The sequence below is a fragment of the Lissotriton helveticus genome, chromosome 5_1, assembly GCF_964261635.1.
Source record: "Lissotriton helveticus chromosome 5_1, aLisHel1.1, whole genome shotgun sequence".
NCBI classification, from domain to species: Eukaryota; Metazoa; Chordata; class Amphibia; order Caudata; family Salamandridae; genus Lissotriton; species Lissotriton helveticus.
This window is the reverse complement of record NC_136065.1, coordinates 1,048,948,444-1,048,968,503: the sequence shown is the minus strand read 5'-3', so window position 1 is coordinate 1,048,968,503 and position 20,060 is coordinate 1,048,948,444. Positions and strand designations below refer to the sequence as shown.

General features: G+C 45.7%; 1 protein-coding gene across 1 annotated transcript in view; it reads left to right on the top strand.

Annotated features, from left to right (window-relative positions):
* The first annotated feature begins 1,603 nt into the window (after window positions 1-1,603).
* Window positions 1,604-20,060, top strand: part of LOC144752591 (uncharacterized) — a 30,405-nt gene continuing 11,948 nt past the window's right edge. The window contains exons 1-2 of the mRNA XM_078640472.1: window positions 1,604-2,076; window positions 2,637-5,272. Coding sequence (XP_078496598.1) covers window positions 3,488-5,272 — 1,785 coding nt within the window. The 5' untranslated portion in view covers window positions 1,604-2,076; window positions 2,637-3,487. The remainder of the gene's footprint in view (window positions 2,077-2,636; window positions 5,273-20,060) is intronic.

The window sequence follows — 20,060 nt, the reverse complement described above, 5'->3', positions numbered from 1 at the left end:
AAGGAGGAATGACGTGAGTAAAGTACCCTTTTAATCTTAGGGTCTATGTTATCATTATTTAACTATATTTTTATCCTGGCTGAAGACGGCTGTTAGCCAGAAACCGGTCCTAGGATGCTTGATTCTGGTCCAGGGAAGACATGACTTGGCAGTAAGCATGGGCGTAAAATCCGTTTCGCGGGCGAATTTGCAGATTTTTGACGATTTCGCGATCCGCGAACCGCGCGAAATTGCCCAATAATCCGCAAATTCGCAAGCTACGAATTATTTTGCTTGGTCGCGCTTGAAAAATACAATAACGCGTGCGCGGCGTTGACTCTGAGCCTGCCGAGTTGTTTTTCTCCCGGTTTTGCGTGTGCTGCGCCATTTTCGATCTTGCTGCTTGATCGCGCCAGAGTTTTCCTAACGCAATTACGTCATAGCGGCTTGCCATCTTAGACGGCGAGAGTTTGACAACACGAGTACGTCATGAATGCCCGCGACGGCGCGCAGCTGACTTCCGGCGGGAGGTTTGAACATCTTGCGTTCCCGAAATTGCAAAAATTGCAATTCTGCACAAGAAATGTAAATGTAAATGTAAATGTAGTTGAGCTTATATAGCGCACAGCTACCCGCAGTGGGTGTCCCGGCGCTTGCTTAGGGAACCCGTCCTGGTATTCCCCTGTGAGATAGCAGGGTATCCACAAGGTGAAAGTCAGGCATCCCGCCGCGAGGGGCTGTTGTGGAGATTAAGCAAGCTATTGCCCAGAGTCGCAGAGTGTGAACCCGTGAGTCGAGGAGGCACCGGGGCGAGAATTATCGAGTCCGTGGAATTTTTTTAGCCCAAGACCCGCCGAGGCGGGGAATTGAACCCTGGTCCAGGACCAATCTCAGCTTCCGGGTCTGCTGCCTCTAACCCCTGAGCCACACTTCTCCACCGCAGGAAGCATAAACCTTGTGAAAATGATGATTTTGATTAGAATAACTCCTCAGATTGACATTTGGCTGCACTTTTTGGTGCAGGAGTCCATTTTTTGGGGTGGGTGGGAGGAAGGAAGTGCCCCAGAGTCTCCAACTTCCTGTTTCTGTCCAGCAGGCTCCTTTCAGTGCTTTGTGCATGTCCTGGTCACTTTTCATTTGGCTGTGTAGCTGGAAGGATTACTTTTTCTTGCTGCTGGTGGATTTTTGTATTTGAGGACTTTTTGGACTTTGGAGTTTGGATCACTTTAGGACTTGAGATTTTACAAGTAAGTTGGTGTTGTTTGTTTGGGGCATTGCAGTTGAGGCAACTCCAGTTCTAAAACTTTTTCCACAACTTTAACAAAAAATATATTGTGGTGGGTAGCTAGCTACAGTATCCAGTAGGCCCGGGGTTAGTCATGGGTGCATGATACAACTGTTTCTCTGATTTTTTTTTTTACTTAATTCTCATTTATGTCATGGAATTTTAGCTCACTGTTATATGTTTTATTTTTTTATTTTGGGGTGCCTGTAAAGCCTCACTAGCCAGTAGGCCCAGGGGTAGCTAGTAAGTGGTGCATGGACCAAGTCTTTCTGTGGGGTGTCTTGAATGTAAACATCATTGAGGGGATGGATGGCATTGGATTGTGGTGATGTTTGTGTGTTTTTTGATTTTTTGGGGTGTTGATGGGGCATGGCCATGTGGGTGGGGGGCATTTTGAGCACTGGTACAGGCAGGGCCTGGCCATATGGTGGAGGTCAAGGGGCCATTTTGAAGCCAGGCAGTGTGCCTTGTGCCATAGGCCTGCATCCAATGTGCCTTGCTTTCATCCATTATGCCCAGGGTTACTCAGTGGTGCATGGGCCTAGTCTTTCTGTGGGGTGTCTTGAATGTAAACATCATTGAGGGTATGGATGGCATTGGATTGTGGTGATTTTTGTGTGTTTTTCAATTTTTTGGGGTGTTGATGGGGCATGGCCAAGTGGGTGGGGGGCATTTTGAGGACTTGTACAGGCAGGGCCTGGCCATGTGGTGGGGGTCAAGGGGACATTTTGAAGCCAGGCAGTGTGCTTTGTGCCATAGGCCTGCATCCAATGTGCCTTGCTTTCATCCATTATGCCCAGGGTTGCTCAGTGGTGCATGGGCCTAGTCTTTCTGTGGGGTGTCTTGAATGTAAACATCATTGAGGGCATGGATGGCATTGGATTGCGGTGATTTTTGTGTGTTTTTCTATTTTTTGGGGTGTTGATGGGGCATGGCCAAGCGGGTGGGGGCCATTTTGAGGACTAGTACAGGCAGGGCCTGGCCATGTGGTGGGGGTCAAGGGGCCATTTTGAAGCCAGGCAGTGTGCTTTGTGCCATAGGCCTGCATCCAATGTGCCTTGCTTTCATCCATTATGCCCAGGGTTACTCAGAGGTGCATGGGCCTAGTCTTTCTGTGGGGTGTCTTGAATGTAAACATCATTGAGGGCATGGATGGCATTGGATTGTGGTGATTTTTGTGTGTTTTTCGATTTTTTGGGGTGTTGATGGGGCATGGCCAAGTGGGTGGGGGGCATTTTGAGGACTGGTACAGGCAGGGCCTGGCCATGTGGTGGGGGTCAAGGGGCCAATTTGAAGCCAGGCAGTGTGCTTTGTGCCATAGGCCTGCATCCAATGTGCCTTGCTTTCATCCATTATGCCCAGGGTTGCTCAGTGGTGCATGGGCCTAGTCTTTCTGTGGGGTGTCTTGAATGTAAACATCATTGAGGGCATGGATGGCATTGGATTGTGGTGATTTTTGTGTGTTTTTCGGTTTTTTGGGGTGTTGATGGGGCATGGCCATGTGGGTGGGGGCCATTTTGAGGACTGGTACAGGCAGGGCCTGGCCATGTGATGGGGGTCAAGGGGCCATTTTGAAGCCAGGCAGTGTGCCTTGTGCCATAGGCCTGCATCCAATGTGCCTTGCTTTCATCCATTATGCCCAGGGTTACTCAGTGGTGCATGGGCCTAGTCTTTCTGTGGGGTGTCTTGAATGTAAACATCATTGAGGGCATGGATGGCATTGGATTGTGGTGATTTTTGTGTGTTTTTCGATTTTTTGGGGTGTTGATGGGGCATGGCATGTGGGTGGGGGCCATTTTGAGGACTGGTACAGGCAGGGCCTGGCCATGTGGTGGGGGTCAACGGGCCATTTTGAAGCCAGGCAGTGTGCTTTGTGCCATAGGCCTGCATCCAATGTGCCTTGCTTTCATCCATTATGCCCAGGGTTACTCAGTGGTGCATGGGCCTAGTCTTTCTGTGGGGTGTCTTGAATGTAAACATCATTGAGGGCATGGATGGCATTGGTTTGTGGTGATTTGTATGTGTTTTTCGACTTTTTGGGGTGTATAACTGATGTTCCTCTGTCTTCCATTGCTTTTAGGTGCACAAGAGAACCACCAGTGCCAGGAAGAAGTCCTGCAGCGGTGTGTGGAGCACAACGTCACGTCACGTCACGTCTGGCCACAGACAAGACAACTCTGCAACTCATGCAACTGCGGCCTGCTGTTCTGACATCTCAAGAAGATGGCCCCAAAGAAAGTTGGCCGTAGCGCCTCAGCGAAAAAAGTTTCCAGTGCCACTGCCAGTAAGAAGGAGCAGAAGAAGCAAGTGTCACCACCTACCAAGGAGACTTGTGTGCCCACCGACATCTTTTTTGGGGGGAAAAAAACTACGCCTGCAGCAGCAGCGGTGTCCGCCGGGGACCAAGCTGGAAGCAGCACCTCCGCTTCATTGGGCTCAGTGCCACCACGCAAACTTAGGTCCAAGACCATGAGTGCAGCTGCGGCTGCCACTTTGGTTGTGCAATCACCATCGACCAGTGATGTTGGCTCATCACAAGAAAGTACCATCCAGTCAACGCCGGGTGTAACTCAGCTGACGAGTTTTCAACAACCACAGCCGCAACGACAACCACAACCACACGTGCAACTAGTACAAGCGCAAGTACATGGGCAAGGAGAGGCGCAAGTAGAGGCGGAAGTAGAGCCGCAAGGAGAGGCGCAAGTAGTGCCGCAAGGAGAGGCGCAAGTAGAGCCGCAAGGAGAGGCGCAAGGAGAGGCGCATGGACAGGTGCATGGAAAGGTGCAACTAGAGGTTCATGGAGCGGCACAACTGCCTACAACGCTTGTTCCTCCAGAAGTAGGGGCACATCAGGAAATTGATATTCAAGAGGAGCTATCATCCGAGGAAGCCACTCATCCTGATGATGATTATCCATTGTCTTCCAGATCCCCAGCAAGAAAAAGGTCAAGGAGGGATACTACTACTACTACAAGTTCTTCTTCAAGCCCCCTTCCTTCTGATGACCTTGATCGTGATTTGAAGCCAGCCATGCAGTCTGAGAGTGAGTCACGCCATGAGCCGACAAAGGTAGCTAAGCCTAAAAGGAAGGCTCCCGCAAAGCTTCCACTTATGGGTGATGACGACGAACTAGAAGTGGTGTCTTCTGCTGCTGATGAACAGTCTGACGATGACCCAGTCATCACAGTCATCACTCCAGCCCCAGCAGGCATGCAGCAGACAGACATTTTCACCCTAGCCCGAATGGCTGCTGTGCGGGATATGGGCGGCGTGGCACTGGTACCACCACCGTTAACTACAACACCAACACGACCTCCAGCTCCCATCTTTTTTAGTCAGAAGGGCCGGCATGGACCTCCATCCAGCTCGACCTCAAGTAGTGGTGCTGTAAGTGAACAACAGAAACGAATTCAGCCACGCCCATCCTCCACTTCATCTGGCATTGAAAGTCAAAGTAGCACCTCCACCTTCAGCAGACATCACCAGTCCCCAGTTTGGGACTTCTTTACTGTTAGCCAAAGGGCGGAAAACATGGTTGTTTGTTCGATTTGTAAAGTATTAGTTAGTCGGGGTAAGCTTGGTACCAACTGTGGTACCGGAGGCCAGAGAGGTCATCTCAAGCAACACCACACTATCATTTGGGAAGCACGCATGAGGAAGATCGAGGAAGGCAAAAGAAAAACAAATCCAAATGTATCCCTTGATATTGCATCTGATGATGACGAGAGGCTGATCGTGCAGGGGGGAAGTGAAGAAGCGACAGACATTTTTTCTGGTACACCCAGTTCTGCTGGCAGCGGCACTGCAGTGGTATCGCCCACACCCTCTACCCCTGCAACATCTCTGAGGCACACTAAGACTGTGGGAGAGACACCTATGCGAAAAACTACATCAATGGGCCTAACTGGTTTGAAGACGTCATCATCATCATCAACACGTAAAATGATCCAGCCCACCATTCGCCAAATGTTGCGGTCGGAGGCGCCATTTGAACGCAACCACCCAACGGTACGTCTGTATAACGCAAAGCTGGCTAAAATGCTAGCGCTGGACCTTCTCCCTTTTTCTTTCGTGGGAGGGGTGGGGTTTCTAGAATTAGTGGCAACAGTCTGCCCTAAATGGAAGGTTCCTAGCCGGTCCTATTTTGCCAGAGTTGCGGTTCCAGCACTACATCAAGATGTGCTGGAGGTGATTGGGGCAGCTTTACAGAAGAGTGCTGTTCACACTATCCACTTGACAACAGACATGTGGACCAGTTGCCAAGCCCTTGATTACATGTGCATCACTGCACACTGGGTCTCTTTTGCAGGGTCTTTTGCAGGGGATAGAGACAAGTCAAGTGCAGTTGTTGACCTGAACACAGTTTTTCAAGCTACTCAGAAACATGCAACATTAGCCATGTTTGCCATGGAGAAAACTCATACTGCAAAAAACATTTTGGAGGAGTTTAACAGTAAGGTCTCTGAATGGCTGCAGCCAAAAGATCGCATAGTTGGTTATGTTTCCACGGATAATGGCAGTAATATAGTTAAGGCCATGCATCAAGGTGAATATTTCAGAGTGCCGTGTTTGGCGCACTGTATAAAACTGGTTGTGCAAGATTTCTTGAAAAATGAAAACACAGTCAAAGTTACTGACCACCTGCCGAAAAATCTGCACACATTTCAGCCATTCTTTTAAGGCCCGGAAGGAGCTGAGGAACATTCAACATGAACGTAAAGTGCCAGTCAAAGGACTCATCCAGGAGGTGGCAACACGTTGGAACTCAACCTTTTACATGCTTAAGCGTCTGTCTGAGCAGTGGATGGTAATCAATGACTATGTCTTTAAACTAGGTTCTGATCAGAAAGACAAGAGGCTAGAGTTGGAGGAATGGAAGCTAGTTAAAAGCCTGACAGACATGCTTCGTCCTTTTGAGGTCTTCACGCGTGAAGTCAGCAGGGAGGACTGTTCTTTGAGCAAAGCTATCCCATTGTTGGTCATGCTAGAGCACCAACTGAAGGACGTGTCTTCAACGTTCAGAGATGATGTTGGAAAGCAAGATGCATATCGGTTGGCGGAGAACTTATTAAGCTGCCTAGTTGCCAATAAAAGGCTTCAGAACATACATATAGAACAACATTACATTTGTGCCACTATTCTGGATCCACGGTACAAAAAGGCAGTTGCCAGCAAAGCATTCATTCCTTTTGATGAAGCAGATGTTTCAAAGTACAAACATTGGCTAGCTGTGTCAGCCAGTCGGTTCGAAAAAGAGCGGCAGAAAATTCAAGGAGCCGTCAGAAGTCCAACTGAATCAGCAGGCCATCCAGCGTCTGAATCTGTGGGCGAAGGGAGTCACTTTCCCTCACAGCCGTTAATGACACCAGCAGCAACCGTATCATCATCCTCACCTGCACCAGGCCCAGCCATGTCGGAAGCGGATTGGCTAACTCATAAAGGGTTTCTTTGTTCCAGTGCTGAGAAGGCCACAGATGGTAAGCAAAGTGGAGCAACCGTGGAGAACCTTGAGTTGTTGGTGCAGGCCTATCTGGATGAGCCAACACAGGTCTTTGCTAATACGAACCCATTGCTGTATTGGTACAGGAAAATGGATCTATGGCCACTGATCGCCAACCTGGCTATAAATTATTTGTCTTGCCCACTCGCAAGCGTGTCTTCTGAACGTGTTTTCAGTGCTGCTGGTGCCATTGTAACTTCAAAGAGGACCTGCCTCTCGGCCAAAAATGTGGAGAGGTTAACACTGATCAAGATGAATCAGCACTTGATACCACCAGATTACAAAGTACGTGAATGCACGCAGGAACAAGAGAACACCGACTTAGGTGACGGAAGTTCTTCTCTGTTACCTGACCTACTCCCGTCTCCATTCATGTAGTTTGAGGACGAGCTCTACTTCCCTGACACCGAGCCCTGAAATTGACTTCCTTTTTTTCGTCCTTATTCACTTTTATTCCTGTGTGTCTTTCTTTGTTTTGCAACTTTTACCACAACAAAACTCTAATCACCTAATCACAACAAGTCCATCAGCAGCACTGTCTTCATCTTATATTCCTTATTGATTTGAAGGTGCCTCAGTCTGCATTCCTGAGGTTCACAAGTTCACAACTCAATCATGCTCCTTTATACTCCTCCTCCAGACTCCACCTATCCATTTCCCTCAAGGCAGATGGATGGATTATGACGAGTCCCCTCAAGTGGGACTGAAATTACTGACTGACTATCATGCTTGCTGATTGCTGACAGAGTTACTTCTGATATTGACAGGAGAGGCTGCCCTGTGGGCCCTCACTTTCCGAAGAAGATGCGGACAAAAAGTAGAACAGGCAATGAATAATTGAGAAGATGGCATGCAGTGGACAGCAATGGCTGTCTGGCTCTGATGAAACCAATTGCTGTTTGTTTTTTGTGCATGAAATGATGATTCATATGTCTTGTCTTAGTTAATATTTAATCTTTCACACAGTAATTGTACCTCATGTCAACAACTTTGTTTTTTTTTTACCTTGTTTGATTAAAATTGTACTTCAAATTCAGGGGCCACTATATTGCATTTCACAAAATATGTAAAATGACCTTGGAGCGGACTCACTTGCCAATATACCATGATGATTGATTAAATAATATATCTTTTTTCTTTACAGTCACTCACTGGGATGGATGGATCATCAGCGTCGATTTACGGAAGAACAATGGCCAATTCTTGAGTGGCAAACAGGTAAAACAGTCTACAACAACTACTACAGCAGGACTACATGTCTGTCTATTCGTGGTATGTATTGGTCGAGGGCGAGGCAGTGTACTGTTCTTGTTATGCCAGGCAGAGTCCACTCCAGACAGCAGTTCATGTAAAATTGGGGCTATGTGGCTTGCTGCATACAATTAGATATGCTTTGTCTGTCTGACAAAGAGCCTAGGTATGCTACATCAGGTTGCTTCACTCAGTGGTGCCTGCCTTGACCCTCTGCATGGTATAAAAAACAGGGTTGAACCCAAATGAGTCGCTGGGACCTGGGTGAATGATTGATATAGACAGAATGGTCCCGGACGGGGAAAGCGAGGAAATAGAAGGAATGGTTAAGACATTCAAACATACATACATAAAGACAAGGAATGTGGTACAAAGTATTTATTAACAGTGTACTATGGACCATAAACAATGGCTAAACATTTAAATACATTTAGGAAGAGTTAATTGTGAATTCATGCCCCAACGGAAAGGAGGGGGGAGGGAAAGGGGAACACAAACAATTAGGTCAAGCTATACATACGATCGTATAATCTTCAATTAAAGAAAGAGAAAGAGGCAGTTGATGCACATTTTTCTATATTTCCCAACAATAGTAGAGTGATCTCCTGGTTCCAGGGTCACAAATGTAGTGTGAATCAATGTGGTAGACTTTAAAAACACCATGCTCCTAGAACAGCCGTAGACATCTTGCTAGCGGTGGAGACTGGTGGGGTGAAGAGGTAGTCTACGTTTCGACCCAAAAATAAAGTGCAGGCGAATTGCAACTTGCTAGGCGGGTCTTCTTCAGGACAAGGGGGGAAAACGAAGGCAAAGGGCAATCCTCCTAGGGGAAGGGAAAAGAAATCTTTTAATCAAAAAACACGGAGGTCTCATCAGAGAACACTCAACATGGTGGATATATCTACGAATGACTGATCTATTTAACGGAGAGACTCACATCACAGAGAGACCGGGAGTAGCAGCTAGAAAGCATAGTAAACCTAATCTGGGTGGGAGACAAAATAGACTGAACAACCTGGTAACAGTCTATGGCAGAGACATACCAAGAAAAACTAAAAATTAAAAGATCCAGCTTTATGGGAATAAAAGAAGTAATAAACTACATTCAGGGCAAAAAAGGATGTGCAGAGACTACAACTTACCTAACCATCCGTGATTCCAAAGATGGGGAGGGTTAGTTTGGAAGACTAAAAAATGCAACGTCTTGGGCCAGTATTCCTGAAGGAATTATTGTAGGAAAAGTTATTAGAGTGCTGAAAAAATATATATAGTCAAGGTGTAAAACATCGATGCACATGGTCAGGCTCACCTGCCAGGAGGCAGACGTGAATGAACATTCACAGTCGTCAGGGATATCAATAATGAAAGGGGAAGTGCCTCAGCTGTCCATCGAATCTAATGGGAAGGAAGAGAAGATCACGTTGGTCGCTGGCTGGAGACATATAAATGCGATTCCTATCATCTGACATGTGCCCAGTTGGAATCATACCAAAATCCATTGTAGAGGTAAAAATGACAGGGCGCCGCTTGATCTACAGATGTATTCTATGAAGAAAAAAGGAAAAAAGGAAAAAAGGACCGGAATGGGTACTTGATCGAGCTAGATTGCCGCCGTAAAGCCATACAAACACTGTTAGGGGTCTCACCTGTCGCTGTGTCAGGTAATGAGTAAGTGTCGGGTAATGAATGACCAATGCAACACAATGGGCTGAGTTGACAGGGACACTTCCAATGCACTGGAGGAGGGTTCAATTATCTGGTGGACAAAAGTCAGGGGGTCGGTAACTTGAAAAGCACATCGGGTATACTTAATAAACACTGAATCTGAATATAATACAGCCGTGGGTCTTACCTATCGCCACATCGTACAACTGACGGTAGACCCCTGTGAGGCGGATGGCTATAGTGATGTAGTCACCTCTGCCGGGTGGGGAGAAGTACGAATACGTCAACGTGAACTGATTACGGATCTAGAGGGCAAGATACGAAGGAACGGTTTTTTGATTAAAAGATTTCTTTTCCTTACCCCTAGGAGGATTGCCCTTTGCCTTTGTTTTCCCCCCTTGTCCTGAAGAAGACCCGCCTAGCAAGTTGCAATTCGCCTGCACTTTATTTTTGGGTCGAAACATAGACTACCTCTTCACCCCACCAGTCTCCACCGCTAGCAAGATGTCTACGGCTGTTCTAGGAGCATGGTGTTTTTAAAGTCTACCACATTGATTCACACTACATTTGTGACCCTGGAACCAGGAGATCACTCTACTATTGTTGGGTAATATAGAAAAATGTGCATCAACTGCCTCTTTCCCTTTCTTTAATTGAAGATTATACGATCGTATGTATAGTTCGACCTAATTTTCTGTGTTCCCCTTTCCCTCCCCCCCTTCTTTCCGTTGGGGCATGAATTCACAATTAACTCTTCCTAAATGTATTCAAATGTTTAGCCATTGTTTATGGTCCATAGTACACTGTTAATAAATACTTTGTACCACATTCCTTGTCTTTATGTATGTATGTTTGAATGTCTTAACCATTCCTTCTATTTCCTTCCTTTCCCCATCCGGGACCATTCTGTCTTGACCCTCTGCATGGCACTACCTCAAGCTTGGGCCAAACATCCATTATGTTTGCATTGCTGTTTTTCGGTATTTCGCAAACCTCGCGAAAGTATCAAAAAATCGCAAATTCTTTAACGGAACGGATTTTTGGGACATGCTTGCGGCAGGGCCATGCAGACGGTCAAGGCAGGCACCACTGATTGAAGCATCCTCCTGATGTAGCATACCTAGGCTTTTTGACACAGACAGACAAAGCATATCTACGGTTTAGGGTTCAGTCAGTGCGATTTACTAGGGTTTTTGGGATTAAGTTGGTATGCTTCACGCTGATTCTAGGGCTCGGGCCCGATGCAGGCTCATTCATAATGATGTTGGCATTGTTTTAGGTGGTTTTGGTGTTCTTTGGTCCAGAATTGGCAGAATTGTGGCCTCTTTGGGTGTTTGGCGGGCGCGTATGTTTGGGTGAAAACTAAGTGAAAACTAGTCGTAGACCTTCTTCTTCTTCTTCTTCTTCAAAGAGCGCAGTGGTTCGATTTTGTTCTGCCTTGCTGATATTCTTGTGAATCGCAGGAACAAGTGACTGTACAGGTGAGTTTCAAGAGGATCGAAGTAGTGGAAGTGCTGAAAACAGCAATGTTTTGTGAACAGCGCAATTTGACTTGTTTTGAATATACCAGTATTGCATGTGTTTGGGGGGCTTCTAGGTTTCTGTGGGTGAGTTTTGGGGTCTGGGAGCACTGCTGGCACAGTCTAATGTTGATTGCACTTGTTTTTCAGGAAATCCATGGTGGAAAAGGGGAGTTAGGGCTTAGCTGCAGAGTGTATTTGGACTGAATTGAAGGTAGGCCCATTTTTGCTTTTTGCCTGTTTGGGGGTGTTCTGCTTTTTGGCGGGTGGCTGCAGGGGTCTGGGGGCATAGCTCGGAAAGTCTAATACCGGATAAAAGTGTTTTGGATAAAATACATGGTGAAAAAGTTTTTCACTTTTTAGAGTTTTTGCTCACTTTTGTGTTTTCAGGGGTCTGTTTTGGGGGTTCCTTGTGTTTGGGGGTGGGTTTTGGGGTCTTGGAGCAATGCTGGGTATGGATACTTTTGATTGCAAGAGGTTTCAAGCAAATCCATGGTGGCAAAGGAGAGTTAGGGCCTAGCTGCAGAGCGCGCATGGAGTGATTTTGGAATTTTGCCTAAAAATTTCTAAGTCCCCATTTTTGTATTTTTGCTTTTTGGCTGTTTGGGGGTCTTCTACTTGTTTTCGCCTGAGTTGACGGGTCTGGGGGCATTGCTGGGAAGGTCTAATACCGGATAAAAGTGGTTTGGAGAAAATCGGAGGTGAAAAAGTTTTTGCGTTTTTGCTCACTGGCTTGTCTTTGGGGTGCTGTTTGGGGGGGTTCCTGGTGTTTGGGGGTGGGTTTTGGGGTCTGGGAGCACTGCTGGCACAGTCTAATGTTGATTGCATTTGTTTTTCAGGAAATCCATGGTGGAAAAGTGGAGTTATGACCTTGCTGCACAGCGCGTTTGGACAGAATTGAAAGAAGGCCGAAAATATTCTAAGTATGAGATTTTCCATTTTTGCTTTTTGCCTGTTTTGGGGTTTTCTGCTTTTTTGCGGGTGGGTTGGCGGGTCTTGGGGCATTGCTGTGAAGGTCTAATACCGGATAAAAGTGGTTTGGAGAAAATCCATGCTTGGCACTTTTTTTTAACTTTGGGCTTGTTAGGGTTAGCAGCAGTATTGCATGTGTTTGGGGGTGTTCTAGATTTTTGCAACTGGGTTGCAACTGGGTTCTGGGGTCCTAGAGCACTCGTGGGAATGTGTAATTTTGGTTGCAAGTAGTTTGAAGAAACTCTATGATGGGAAAGGGGGGATTTGGCCTAGTTAAAGAAAGCGTTTGCCACTATTCTTAACTTAGGGCTCGTTAGGGTTAGCAGTATTGTATTGCATGTGTTTGGGCGGGGGTTCTAGATTTTTACGACTGGGTGGGGTCTTAGAACACTTGTTGGAATGTCTAATTTTGATTGCAAGTGGTTTGAAGAAAATCCATGGTGGGAAAGGGGGGTTTTGGGCATACTTTCTGAGTGCGTTTTGGCACGAATTGAAATTAGGCCTCTGCGAGGTAGCAGCAGTATTCTGCACGTTTTTGGGAGGGTAATGTGGGGATTGTCACCTCTGAAAGTGACAGTATAATTTTTGCACTACACAGCGTGCCTTATATATTTTTTTCTCCGAGGTGTCTTTAACACTTACTGTTGTGTTTTTCCATCATCAATTACAGACAGGCTTTTACCCTGTGCCATCGATGTACTACTCAGGCTTACAATTAGCGATCCGCAAATCCGCATCAGGCAGGCAGTGGACAGTGTGTTTGGTCACCAAGATTGATCGACGGAGCATCCGATGGAATGAAGGAGTACCGTGAATAAGTGGAATGGCTGGATGCATCAACTTCACAAATTCAATGGGACAACTACAAAAAACAGTAACAGTATCCAAAATTCTCCTTATCTTTTAAATGAATTTCTTGTGAACTTGAACTTACTTCCACGAGTGTGACTCTGTGCGTTTCTTTGATCTCTGCTTCAAATTCATTCCTCCAGCTATTTGATACGTCTTTGCTATGTTTAACACTAATTTAATGTTCTTCTAAGTGTTCATTCTCTCTGAGGGCAGAAAGGCAAGTGAAATTGCGTAATGACTGCAGCCCTGTACTGTCAACTTGTTTCTTCGTAGTAACTAGTAAGTTGCAGTAAGTAGTAGTACTACTTTTCAGTAAGCTTACCATCCATTTAGTAAACAACTTCTGGCATGCAGTAGTGCACTTCCTTTATGTCCCTTTAAAGATTTATCAATATCTTCAAATCTAAAGATTTGTTTCTCTTCATTTGTTGTTTGACTGTCCATGCTGTGTTTTTTCCTCTCTACCAAACTTTCCCCAAAAACTCCATTCCCATCCAATTTTCAAACCCTAACCCTCTTCCCCCGGGCTGTGTGGTATTTCATTGAGGTGTGACTGACAACAACAATAAATTCCACACACTTGCTGGGGAGGATAAGGTCAAAGCAACCAGAAGTTCATGTGCGCCATCGTGGATTGATAAGAGCATCCTCCTCCTACACGCCGTGAACAATCAAATGCTTAATGCTTACCTTACGTTGGCACAGCTTAGGCTACAATTTAGGACACTGTTCTGTACCGTGCTATCTATTGTACTGTTTCTAATGCTACGCTCAGGCCACTCAATGTTTAATTGCCTCTTTTTTTCATATGGTGATACTGCCAGTGTGTACCACTACTGCTACCAGCACAACAATGATATTGCATCCGTCGAGGATTCAAGTCAACAACCAACCTTAATCACCATTTGCAATGCAGCCAGCTCTGGGGCTACCCCGATTCTCAAAAACAAATCACAGGTAAGATAGGCATATTGGAGAGGTAGTAGAATAATGGGCTAGGAGGACTAAGTTGGGAGGAGAGCAGAGACTGACAGTACTACTAGTAAAGTACAGTAGTAGGGCTACTAAATTTACTAACTCGGTTACTTGCATTTTGGTACATTTCAGGACTAGATGTTTCATTCATGCTGGTATGTTTGAAGAAAACAAACGTCCAGTAACCACCGCCAACCCCCACACAAAAAATTATATGAACGCGTATACTGTGTTTTTGTAAGAAAAATAATTATTAAAAAATATATATTCGTGTTGTTTTCAGCACAACAATAATAAAATAAATTACACTAACTCACCCCCCCTCCCGAACCCAACCAATGTCAAAAAGTCAAAAAGTCCCCTTTCCCAAACACCCAATTCCCATCACCCCAACAGTCTTTAAAAAAGGGGCAAGGGACAGTCACTTCCTCCGGTGGCGTAGTTTGGCAAGCTGTTGCTGCATGTCCTGTTGCTCTTTGCGGAGGTCCCGGAGCTGGCGCTGATGTTTTTCGGCCAACCGATCCAGGTAGTCCACTCTTCTGCGTAGCCGGCGCACACGAACCATCCAGGATCTGGGGGGGGGGCGCTGATTTTGTTGCTGCTGTGCGGCGGCGGCGGGAGGCTGTCGGGCCACGGCTCCGTCTGGCTGGAGGCTTCTGGCTGGTGGACCCGGGGGCAGTGGAGGAGGATGTGGATGTTGATGTATCCTCATGCTCCCGAGCCCACAACCGCCGATACTCGGCACAAATAGCCTCCAGCTTACGGGCCCTGTCCCGGACAGCCATCTCCTTACGGGTGAGCTTTTTGGGAGTAGCATCTATGAAGAAAGAAAGAAAAATACTGTAGCCAATAGTCTTTAACATAAAGTCAAAATAATTCAACGGAAGGTTGACACTCAGTAACACCAGCAAGTAGCAAACACAGTATAACATTCTGGCATGTATCTTTCCGCCGTCTTTGTAAGCCTGTGGCACTGTGAGTTTCAGGAATTCCACTAGCAGCACTATAGGTGGACTCACTACTACATACATAGTCAGAGAGTACTAAAAAAAGGCCTTTTTTACTTTTTTTCTCTTGTTTTGCAAAAGAAATTACTGGTACGTGAACTTGTGGTAGCCGACATAATGGCAGCTCACTCAGCTTTCACCCAAGAAATACAGACACAGGCCATGATGATGCAGACTCGCAGTACTTTAAGCAGTACATGCAGGTGGGGATAGGAATGTCTTACTTTTCTATAGGGGTGGCACTGCCACTGGCCATACTTCATCTACTCAGCGTCTGCTCTACTACATCATACACCTCTGCTATCGACGAGGAGGATAAAGAAGATAACATCCAGGCTTTCAAATTACGTCTATGATTCTTCTTAATGTCTCAAATGTACCAAAATGTCTTTTTGTCAACACCCTTTTCATTATATTTTGGAAACCGCCATCTTCTTTCTTATGTTGAATTGCATTCAACAAAACCATTCTTTACAGTCATAAATATTAAGACTAGCTCACCCTTCGTTTCACCCTTCTTTAACTTTTCGTTCTTCACATCCCTAAACTACATCTGATATGACTTGGCTTCACAATAAAAATTTGCCAGCTGAGTTGAAGTGAAATAGAGGGGGCCATTGGTTACCAGAGAAGTACCACCGCTAATGCTATTAAAAGTCAAGGTTGACTGTCTTCTCCGTGATAGCCCAAAAAGTAGTTCTAAATTAGTAAATGTTCTTGACAGTACAGTGTACTTATACTAGTGTACTGTGTACTACTGTACAGTACATCATACACTCCTTTGCAAGCCTACTCAAAAAAATTTCAATAAGTAAGGAGTATAATAACTTACCACCGTCCGCCGCCGCTGAGTCTTCCCCCCCAGCTCCTCCTGTTGGCGCCGCCGCATCCAGAGTGGACCCCTCCGCACTGCTGGCCCCGGCACTGGTGGTCATCTGTGCCGCATCAGATGTTGTGACGTCTAGGAAAAACATGTCATATTTTCAGATGCCATACACAACCCCCTATTTTGTCTCGTAATGGAAGAAAATGTTACATAACACATTATTACTGGGATTGAAAAAAAGTAACGGTTTTGGGGAGGGTGTTAACCTTTTATATGCTTATTCCATTAAATGCTACACTTCTTCTTATGACAACTGATGAATGCTTGCTTAACGTGCACCATTTTTCTCATTACAGAAAGAAGATTCCATTGCCCTTCTGCCAGACGATTCACCAACTACTAGTAAGTCATCACCAGCAGTACTTTAAGTAGTTTAAAGAAGGTAGGGGCTCCCGCACAGTTATTCTAATAATTTCATGTGTCTGTTAACTATTATTAAGTTTGAGTCATACTAATTTCATTCATGGGAATGTTGTTTAAACTTTAACGTCATCTTCATCCATTAGAATACTACGCTATTAAAAATAAAGAAATAATGTTTTCATTTCTTAATTGAAAATAAAACTTTAAAACTAACAAACACTGTGTGGTTTTTGTTTACGAGTGAGTGAGCGGAAAGGTTTGAACTACTGCACTTGGCAGTCATGTTTCAGTGACTCAGATAGGCCGGGACTCGGAGGTAGTCTTCTTCTGTTCTTCTGGGTCGTAAAATCATTGGCCAGACATTCTAGATAGTCGGTCAGGGGATTGGGGGTTCAACTTCTGTTGGGACTGAGGTATGAGGAAAGTCGAACTGCACCTATCATCAACAATGTCCTATTTATCTTGTCCATACTTCTTTGTGTGCAGATAGGTCCCTGAAACACTAGCGGTATGGGATGTGCTCCTGTCAAATCAAAAAGGCAACTGCTACCTTTTACTTGGTGTAAACAATGACATTTTGTTGTTGGAAATTGTCAAAGCACTTACATTAAGAAGACTGGAATAGACATCAAGGGCAACCCAGAGGACTGCACTCAGTGCCTGGAGCTATTGCTGTATCATAGTTTTGTTTCACACCGTTTGCCGAATGGGCAAGCTTAGCTACCTACACAGACCGACTCATAATTGTAAATAGTAGTAGCACAGAGAGTGATGGCAGAGGCAGGATAAGAATGTAGAAAGTAGTCTACATTAGAAGAAGATCAAAGACTATTTTGTAAAACATAGAATTATTAGGAACCAGTTTGTAATGAATAGGAGCTGTAAAAGTTAGGGAAGTATAAGTATTAATATAACAATAGAACAACTTACTGGGGCCAGCAGAAGAGCCTGCAAGGGACTACTCCTGTCCACCTTCTGCCACCGGAGTCTCTGTCGCCGCAGGCGCCTTGCCCCTGGGAGGTCCTGGTGATCATGAAATAAAGAAACACAACATGGATGATTGTTTTTTTGGAAATATTTGATTTTTTTGTACTCAATCTAAAATTATGTCGGGGAAACAAATTAACATCAATTGCATCTGATCTGGTCAACTAGTAGGATAGTAGTACAGTATTGCAGGATTCGCAGACCGTCTAATAGGAAAGTTATGTAATTCACTAACTACATCAACAACAAAAAGTTTCTACTACGACTGCCATCACTCAGTAGCACGAGACGTCGCGTGACAGACACAGTCCGTTATCATGATTGCAGACCACTAACAAATGTCCTATGACAAGTAATAAATAATATACTCAACGTATCAATCCACCACTATCTCTTCAAAGTGGCAGCAGCAGGAGTACAAAGAAGGAATAGACTTGAGTCTACTGTCTCTAGCATTACGCAGTAATGCTCTCAAATGACTAAAAAGTTGCAAACAAGTAAGCATAGTAGCAACGCCAATAACCAGGCGAGCACCTGCAATGACAGAAGCTATTTAAACATTAATTTACCTGCAATGTAATCGAATCAGCAGCATTCGTACTCTTCAGGAAAAAAATAGATTAGCAATATAACAGAGCAGAAGGAAAAAAAGTAGTTATTAAATAGCTACTTACCAAGGCCAGGGATCTCCACACCGAGCAGGTCGAGCATGTCATGCTCCCGGTCCAAGATGTCACTCCACCGGTGCGTCACTTGCTGGTAGGTGCACCGGACCCCAGACTCCTTATACATGCGCCGGCACACCTTCTCCCACAGCTGGCGACGCTCCCGGAGGCCGTAACCGGAAGCAATCCGCCCACCTGCTGCCACGGTCTTAGGGAGGTGGACTTGGACAAAAACCATCAAGGCGGCCACCTCCACCGCAGAGAAGATCTCCCTGGCCTGGACTTCCTCCCCCCTCAAACACCTGCAAGGGAGCCGGGTATGGGGTGCTGGGCCCTTCCCCTTGCCCTTGTCGCCTCCCTTAGCCATGGTCCTGGGCACAAGAAGAAGGAAAGAAGAATAGGTGTGAAAAAAATAAGAGAGAGAGCGAAAGAAATAAAGTAGGTAATAAAGTAACAAAAAGTTTTAAAAAAACACAAAATATAGATGTAGGAAATTGAAGAGAGAGATAATAAGCAAACAAAAAACAAAAAAAAGTTCAGAAAAACATAGGATTACAAAGATGTAAGATGGATAGAAAGGTAGCATGCCCAAAACCATAGCAGTGAATGAAAAACAAGATGGCCGCACCCATACTGGACCGCGTGGGTAAGTTCGCGCGATATTTCCCCCGCAAGCACGCAAAAACGCCATGAACACGTAACCGCACGCCGCATACGGCGCGAGCATGCAATAGCGCCCGGAAACGGAAACACGTCACGCAAACAAGATGGCCACGCCCATACACGACTGCATGGGCAACCTCGGGGTCGGTGCGCTGCAAGCGGTCAGCGAATAAGCAAAAAAACGCACGAACACGCAAAAAAATAAATCCGCAAATTGCAAGTTTGATTTCGCACAAATTCGCGCCCCGCGAATCTCGCGAAATGGCAGAAAAACGAATTTTGGAAAACTGAAAGCACTTAGCAGGTGCAAAAGTTCAAGCTAATTTGTAACCATTCACTGTAGTGCTTCCTGAGGGCCCCCTCCAGAGTTCAGTTGCCTACTTGCAACTATTCTCTGACCCTGCTCTGACCCTCAAAGCAGGGTCAGAGAATAGTTACAAGTATGGCACAATGCTCCTGTAAAAAAAATAACTGCAACAGGAAGCACTTACAGCTAAGGAACAGGTGCCAGACTTGAAGCACAAATTCAGTGACACATTAACCAGCCCCAAATTAATTCATCTCAGTTGAGGCTGGGCAGGTGTGCTTTCCCCCCATAATCTACAGTGGTGAACAAGAGGGTGGTAGTGGTGAACCAGAGGGTGGCAGTGGTGAACCAGAGGGTGCCACCGCAGAGAAGATCTCCCTGGCCTGGACTTCCTCCCCCCTCAAACGCCTGCAAGGGAGCCGGGTACGGGGTGCTGGGCCCTTCCCCTTGCCCTTGTCGCCTCCCTTAGCCATGGTCCTGGGCACAAGAAGAAGGAAAGAAGAATAGGTGTGAAAAAAATAAGAGAGAGAGCGAAAGAAATAAAGTAGGTAATAAAGTAACAAAAAGTTTTAAAAAAACACAAAATATAGATGTAGGAAATTGAAGAGAGAGATAATAAGCAAACAAAAAACAAAAAAAAGTTCAGAAAAACATAGGATTACAAAGATGTAAGATGGATAGAAAGGTAGCATGCCCAAAACCATAGCAGTGAATGAAAAACAAGATGGCCGCACCCATACTGGACCGCGTGGGTAAGTTTGCGCGATATTTCCCCCGCGAGCACGCAAAAACGCCATGAACACGTAACCGCACGCCGCATACGGCGCGAGCATGCAATAGCGCCCGGAAACGGAAACACGTCACGCAAACAAGATGGCCACGCCCATACACGACTGCATGGGCAACCTCGGGGTCGGTGCGCTGCAAGCGGTCAGCGAATAAGCAAAAAAACGCACGAACACGCAAAAAAATAAATCCGCAAATTGCAAGTTCGATTTCGCACAAATTCGCGCCCCGCGAATCTCGCGAAATGGCAGAAAAACGAATTTTGGAAAACTGAAAGCACTTAGCAGGTGCAAAAGTTCAAGCTAATTTGTAACCATTCACTGTAGTGCTTCCTGAGGGCCCCCTCCAGAGTTCAGTTGCCTACTTGCAACTATTCTCTGACCCTGCTCTGACCCTC